The sequence below is a fragment of the Pollachius pollachius genome, assembly GCF_949987615.1.
Source record: "Pollachius pollachius genome assembly, chromosome: 7".
Taxonomy (NCBI): domain Eukaryota; kingdom Metazoa; phylum Chordata; class Actinopteri; order Gadiformes; family Gadidae; genus Pollachius; species Pollachius pollachius.
The window spans coordinates 1,042,870-1,050,369 of record NC_136940.1 but is presented as its reverse complement, the minus strand read 5'-3'; the positions used below and the strand labels follow the sequence as shown (position 1 = coordinate 1,050,369).

The following is a 7,500-nucleotide window of genomic DNA, read 5'->3' as shown; positions in this document are numbered from 1 at the left end:
AAATCTGCCCAATATGACATCGCTAGTGGGCGTGTCCACCTAGATCTGTGCTGGATAGATCAGTCTGCCAGCCTACCCAGTGGACTGAAGCAAACGTTGCTCATCTATCCAGCACAGATCTAGGTGGACACGCCCACTAGTGATGTCATATGGGGCAGATTTTTGAAACGGCTTGTAAGGCTAATCACACTCACACCTGGTGGTATGATAGGTCCCCTTTAAGGTTTAGGTGGTAGACTGAGGAAGGCTAATCCTGTGTTCAGAAAATGTACGTTTCCACTCTGGGATTACTAAAGTTACTTTGTTCCAAATGAAAACCTTTCCCTCTCTGGCACTGCTTCCGGTCAACACCCAACGACGTTAAAGAAAGAGATCGCTTGAATCAAAGTCAGTTTTATTCCAGATTTACCGTTACATTTGTAAACATGAAGATCCTAAAATAGTAAATGTCACCACAGGGGAGGGTGAGGATGGAGGGGGGGTCATAACACGTTCTATGCTACTCAGTTGTGTCTGTAATAAAATAATAAAAACACCTCAAAATACTTCATTTCATCTGACGCTTGGTGGACGACATACGCTCAGCAGTATTAATGTAATACTGTGTGCAGCGCGTGGTTCGACACATGGTACAGCCCTCCGTGACGAGGAGGGGGCGTAGGAAGCCTCCGTTATATTCTCTGTTCAGACGACACGGCACGCAGACTCCACACAGAGGAAGATCAATATCACCTATCAGTATTATTATAAAGTCGATAACGCGATGCCACGCAGTCTCTTCAAAGTGCAACGTTTAAAAAAATAAAACTTCAGCGTGTTGATCCCGGCTCCTCGTCCATGACACGTGGAACCGCTCCGAGAACCGCTCTGTTCAGAGCGTTGTTTCCGCTCTGAGCGCTATTATCAGTTCAGTGTTCCTTCACGGTCCGTTCTAAAGTGCGCTCCCAAACGTTCCCGGTTTGTGGTTATCGACAACATAACAGAAACCCTGCTTTAAAAATCGCATTCAGTAAAAACCAATGTTTATGCAGTAAGTGGTACAACAGTACATTGTGTGTGTTCCGGGGTGTGTGTGTGTTTCATATCATATACACTCCCAGTGGAGTACTGGTTGTTACACGGAATACCAGTTGAAATGTTATTTCATCAACTTAAAGCTAAAAACGCCATATAATGTTTATCTGCCTTAAAATAAATACATTTAATCCGTTTTTAATAAATATTCTGAGTCAATGGAGGACAGAACCGTCCAGCAGGGGGCAACGTCTGCAGTTTAGCTCGATAAACATCGCGACGGACAGACCGCTGGACATCGACGCTGGTCGTCATGCCAACCGACAGCGATGACGTCCCGAAGGCGTGAGGTTATGAACACATTACTGGCATCCTGACAGTGGTACGAGACAGGTGTAGGGTGAACACATGACTTAGAATGAAGGCGTGAGATCCTTGTGTTAACAGTTAATAAACAGTTAGTAAACTACCGGTATGACAGTCTATTGGTTCCACTGGTTTCTATTAGGAGAAAAGCACAAACTTGACTGGATTTCTATTGAATAGAAACGAAAAATACACTTAAAAACCTACACTTCATATAGATTTTTATTTATTCTATGTATAGCAAAATTATAATAGTATATATAATAATAATATAAATTCTATCAAACACGAAAGCTTTATAAAAACAAAGTGAAGCGGGGGGGGGTGCGTTTGGAAGGTTTGGTTTATCGAGACACCTGTTCTCCGTCGGTCTGAACAGGAAGTACGCAGGAACGACAGGAAGTAGCCGCCACGGGTGGGCGGGGCCTACAGGGCGGTCTCCTTCAGGTCGTTCAGGTTGGGCATGCGGGGGCGGGACTGGCGGGGGAAGCCGTGTCCATTCTGCCCGCCCTTCCCGCCCAGCTGCTCGGGGTAGGGGTTTCCCTCGGAGCGGCCCAAGGGCGCCCCGTGCCCCGCCCACCCCGGGTCCAGGGCGGGGCCCGGGAGCGGGTAGCCCCCCTGCTGCTGCCGGCTCTTCAGCTGGGGTGTGGCGACACCGGCGTGGCCCCGCCCCTCGGGGAAGCCCCCGCCCCCCTTGGAGGGGGCGGGGTTAGGGACGGGGAGGGGCTGGTAGCGGTGGTCGGCCGTCTGATTGGACTGGGAAGACGAGAGGTGGAGCAGCTTCCTCAGAGACCTCAGGGGCTGGCTCTGGGGAGAACCATGATGCAGAACCACGTTAGAACCCAACACAGAACCACGTTAGAGCCTCAGCAGAACCATGTTAGAACCCAACGCAGAACCACCTTAGAACCCAACGCATAACCATGTTAGAACCCGATGTAGAACCCAACGCAGAACCACGTTAGAACCCGACACAGAACCACGTTAGAACCCAACGCAGAACCACGTTAGAACCCAACACAGAACCACGTTAGAACCCAACACAGAACCACGTTAGAACCCAACGCAGAACCACGTTTAGAACACAATGCAGAACCACGTTAGAACCTCACAAGAACCACGTTAGACCCCACGCAGAACCAAAGGCAGAACCACGTCAGAACCAAACACAGAACCATGTTAGAACCACATCAGAACCACATCAACAACACCATGTTCTGTGGTCGTCAGGGTTACCTGGTACCATGGAAACTTGTTCTGTGGTCGTCAGGGATACCAGGGTATCGTGTTCTGTGGTCGTCAGGGTAACCTGGTACCATGGCAACGTGTTCTGTGGTCGTCAGGGTAACCTGGTACCAGGGTAACGTGTAAGATGGTGTTCAGGGTTATCTGGTACCAGGGTAACGTGTTCTGTGGTCGTCAGGGTAACCTGGTACCAGGGTAACGTGTTCTGTGGTCGTCAGGGTAACCTGGTACCAGGGTAACGTGTTCTATGGTGTTCAGGGTTACCTGGTACCACGGTGACGTGTTCGTCATGGTTACCTGAGCGTGTTGTGCGGTGGTGGTCGTGGTTACCTGGGCGTGGGCGTCGGCCAGCTTGTCGTGGGGCCAGTCGTCGGGGTCCCGCTCCCGGCTCTTGTCCCGGGAGCGGTGGCGGGCACTCTGGTGGCCGGAGGGGCGGGACGACTTCTGCTGGGCGCCGCGCTCCGCTCCGTCGTTCGCCTGTTCCCACGGCAACAGACAGCGTTAGCGGCAGGGCGGCGGGGCGGTGCCGGGGGGGAGCTTGTATGCGGCGCGGCGGCGGTCATGCAGATCATTCCCTCGAGCGGTGAGGCATGCGGTTAGTATGGAAGGCGCCTGATTGGCCAGCAGCACCCCCACCAGCCAGAGGTCAGAGGTCACACTGCTGGGGGGTCAGAGAGTCACGGGCCTCAGTACGGAGGGGGGGGGGGGGTAACTGGGTTCAATCCCACCGTCCTCAACCTATCAGAAGGCTCCTCAACACACCAACAGCCCAGAAGTAAGCCCAAACAGGATGTGGATCATGTGGTGGTGTCTGGATGGAGCTGAGCTACTGGGTTAGTCTGGCTGGTGGGTGGTGCTGTCTGGGTGGAGCTGAGCTGCACGGTTAGTCTGGCTGGTGGAGCTGAGGTGGAGGACAGACAAGAGGCAGATGGGTTAATGGAGGGGTGAAGCAGAGAGAGGTGGGGCTGTACCATGGCCTCCCATGGTACAGCCTAGCTACACAGACAGGGTGACCTCACCAGGTGCAGCTTAGCTAACCTAGCTAGCTAGGATTCACCTGACCAGGTATCAGTAAGCTAACATGAGGGACGGGGTGGTGTAACGGGTGGTGTACAGGGTGGTGTACGGCTGATTAGTGGTGAAGGGATCATGGAGGGAGGCAGTACCATGAGCGGAGAGCGGGTGGAGGTCTTTAAGCTAGTCTTTGAGTTAAAGAGGGGGAAGAGACAGCTCTTGATCAGAGGAGGTCCTCCAGCCTGGAGCTCGGCCGGCAGGCTGGCGGAGGAGGACGGCTGGGGGCGGGAGAACGAGGCACGTCAGCTACAACAACAACAACAACAGCAACCGCGACCACGACCGCGACCAGGGCCATGGCGCCTGGGAAACCTGCTCTGAAAAGGCGTTTTCCACAACAGGGTAAGGTACTCGACACTCCGCTAGGCGGAGCCGGGGATCGAACTAGCAACCTTCCGCCGACCCGCTCCACCTCCTGAGCCGTATGCCGCCTCCGCTTCCATTTCCGTTTTGACATTTGATCATTTCTCGCAACGGCGTTCTGATCGTTCCGTGACATTTGGTCAATCTGGTTGTTTCTCCAGGAGGGGAGAACGCCGTCCTAAAGGCCAGGTTCCCCCGGACGCACGGACCCTGAGGTAAAACAGGACCCCCTGCAGCTCAGGGGCTCAGGGGGGTCCGGCGGGGGGAGAGGGGACGCACGGCGCCGAGCTCCACAGAGATATCGACACGAAGCATACACCAACGAGAGGGAGGGGGCGCTGGGTCCACGAGCAAACCACCGGGTTTATTACCGCAGCGCAGAACTCACCGGCTGGGACTTTTTCTTCTTCTTCTTGATGGCTCTGAAGAAGCCCTGCTTCTCCTTCTCCTTGGTCTCAACCGGGTTCATCACCGCCTCGTGGCCCGTCCTACCGGAGAACAACGTTAGAGTAGAACGTCCTACCGGAGAACAACGTTAGAGCAGCAGTAGAACGTCCTACCGGAGAACAACGTTAAAGCAGCAGTAGAACGTCCTACCGGAGAACAACATTAAAGCAGCAGTCCTACCGGAGAACAGCGTTAAAGCAGCAGTCCTACCGGAGAACAGCGTTAAAACAGCAGTCCTACAGGACAACAACATTAAAGCAGCAATCCTACCAGAGAACAGCGTTAGAGCAGCAGAACGTCCTACCGGAGAACAACGTTAGAGCAGCAGTCCTACAGGAGAACAACATTAGAGCAGCAGTCCTACAGGAGAACAACATTAGAGCAGCAGTTCTACAGGAGAACAACGTTAGAGCAGCAGTCCTACAGGAGAACAACGTTAGAGCAGCAGTCCTACAGGAGAACAACGTTAAAGCAGCAGTATGCCCGTCCAACAGGGAGAACAACTTTAAAGCAGGAATAGATTCACAGGGCAGAACAACGTTAAAGGAGCAGTAGATTCACAGAACAACGTTCAGTACGATCTCAGAAGGGCATATTCACCAGGGGTCGAAGGTGGTCTGGCGTTTGGAGTGGTTGGAGCCCGTGCTTCCCTCCCCTGACAGGCCGGGCCCCCGGCCCTGACCCCGGCTCTGACCCCGTCCCTCGTGGAAGGAGTTCTCCGGGCGCGGCGATGGGACTGTCGGGAAAGGGGGAGATAAAAATGGCATCAGCGGTCAAATGAGACAGGGCCAATCCTAAACTCTCCCAATGGTCACCCCCCCTCACCTTTGTAGTAACTGCCCATGATGTGAAAGTTTCCCTATAAGAATCTTGTCCACCCGTTGTCTCACTGAATGTATTCTTGGTAACTTTGCTGCGTCTATCTTCTCTATGATCATGCTCTACAATGAAAGTAAATATTTAGCTTGCCTAAGTGTCCTAAAAAGAAGTTAATCTTCATCATCTAGCCAACAGAGGAAAGATGCATGTTGTCATCGCTGGAGTGCATTCCCACCTCCGCCCAAACCACCAATGGACCTGACTTATCATCACTCATGTGGTCGTCAGAGCGCTCTTGACCTCTGACCTCGGTAGAAGCTGCCCACCCTCCGGGGCATGGAGTCGCTGTAGATGATGCGGTTCTCCTTGGACGAGTCTTCCTGCTGCTCGTGGTACATCCCCACCTGCCGACAACGCAACGCGTCAGACACCGGACCAGGGGCTGCTTAGCCCACCTGCTTAGCTAACCTAGCTAGCTATGCTTCACCTGGCCAGGTATAGCTTAGCTAACCTAGCTAGGTGTTAGTGAGCTGTTGTGATGTTGACAGAATTGTAAGACAGGAGGTTATTTATAGAGAGACGGAGGGAGAGACACAGGCGGAGAGAGGGGGAGTGATTCTATCTCTGATCTGCAGTCTCATCCCAGAGAAGCAAAGCTCACAGCACAAATGAGGAGGCTGAGAGAGAGAAGATAAAGAGAGCATCCACCCACACCCTCAGTCTGTGTGCACAGGGCTAACTACACGGCTAGCTGTGTACACAGGGCTAACTACACGGCTAGCTGTGTGCACAGGGCTAACTACACGGCTAGCTGTGTGCACAGGGCTAACTACACGGCTAGCTGTGTGCACAGGGCTAACTACACGGCTAGCTGTGTGCACAGGGCTAGCTAGGTACACAGGACTAACGACACGGCTAGCTGTGTACACAGTGCTAGCTCTAATGCTAGCTGCAGGGCTAGTTGTGTCCACATGGCTTACTACACGGCTATCTGGGTACACAGGGCTAGCTTTACGGATAGCTGTGTGCACAGGGCTAGCTGTTTACACAGGGCTAGCTGCACAGCTAGCGGCTAGCTCTAATGCTAGCTGCAGGGCTAGTTGTGTGCCCAGGGCTAGCTTCAAGGCTAGCTGTGTGCCCAGGGCTAGCTTCAAGGCTAGCTGTGTGCCCAGGGCTAGCTTCAAGGCTAGCTGTGTAAACAGGGCTTGCTGCAGGTCTAGTTATGGGTGCTAGGTTGTTGGCCGTGGTTACAGGCTCATGGGTAACGGGCAGCAGGTCGGACCTCGCTTTTCTGCCGCTGAATGTGAAAGGAGGCGGAGTTATCCCGGGTGGAGTCCCTGATTGGAGGCCTGGCAGAGTGGGCGGAGTCCAGGGGCGCCTGCTCGCTCTGTTGATGAAGACGAGGTGTGAAGACGGCACCATGACAACAGGGAAGCACACACACACACTAACACAGTGCCTCTCTCTCACCGACGCTCAGTGTGTACACAAACATACAGCGGGCATGAGTCACGGCGCCCACGACACGGAGCACACACATACAAGCATCGCCGCATATGCTGAGCCCCCCCAGAGCGACGGGGGGGGGGGGCTCTATGCTGAAGGCTGAGCTAAGCTAAGCTAACGGCCAGCATGGCGCCGGGACGGAGGTGGAGATGTCCCGATACCGTTCTTTCCTTCCCGATACCGAGTATCTACCGATACAGCGTCTAGCATTGTAACCACTAAGCTCTCGTTCGATGCCAGCGATGTATAGTCGTTCACTTACTATCAACAAATGACCTTTTCAGAACTCATTTACATTCATAATCTATAATTGTACAATACATTTGTATTCTTGTAGTTAAGCGTCCATGCATCCCTGTTTTGACGATGTGGTACCTCGAACGCGCGTAGGTCAGAGATGGAGTTTCCCATTCCAACTTTCCACCTCCGGCTGTTAAAGGAGGCAGCATAACACGGCAGTGTTTGGGAAGTTCTCAGCCTGTGTAGTCAATGAATCCCGTGATGCTATCGGATCGGTGCATAGACCTGCTTACTCGCCGATACCCGACGCTGCGCTTTAGGCAGCGTCGGGGTATTTCCAGTATCGGAACATCTCTAGACGGAGGCCACCGGCGTCTGAAGGCCTGATCTGTTACATCAGCACTGGCTTCCCCCATATCTACCACA

At 53.3% G+C, this 7,500-nt stretch overlaps 1 protein-coding gene across 1 annotated transcript in view; it reads right to left on the bottom strand.

Annotated features, from left to right (window-relative positions):
- Positions 1 to 1,711: 1,711 nt before the first annotated feature.
- Positions 1,712 to 7,500, bottom strand: part of LOC307077655 (cyclin-dependent kinase-like 5) — a gene marked incomplete at its 5' end in the record, with an annotated part of 24,439 nt that continues 18,650 nt past the window's right edge. The window contains 7 exons of the mRNA XM_079739086.1: positions 1,712 to 2,187; positions 2,956 to 3,102; positions 3,792 to 3,917; positions 4,451 to 4,550; positions 5,110 to 5,245; positions 5,636 to 5,732; positions 6,611 to 6,715. Of these exons, the coding sequence (XP_079595212.1) occupies positions 1,807 to 2,187; positions 2,956 to 3,102; positions 3,792 to 3,917; positions 4,451 to 4,550; positions 5,110 to 5,245; positions 5,636 to 5,732; positions 6,611 to 6,715 (1,092 nt within the window). The 3' untranslated portion in view covers positions 1,712 to 1,806. The remainder of the gene's footprint in view (positions 2,188 to 2,955; positions 3,103 to 3,791; positions 3,918 to 4,450; positions 4,551 to 5,109; positions 5,246 to 5,635; positions 5,733 to 6,610; positions 6,716 to 7,500) is intronic.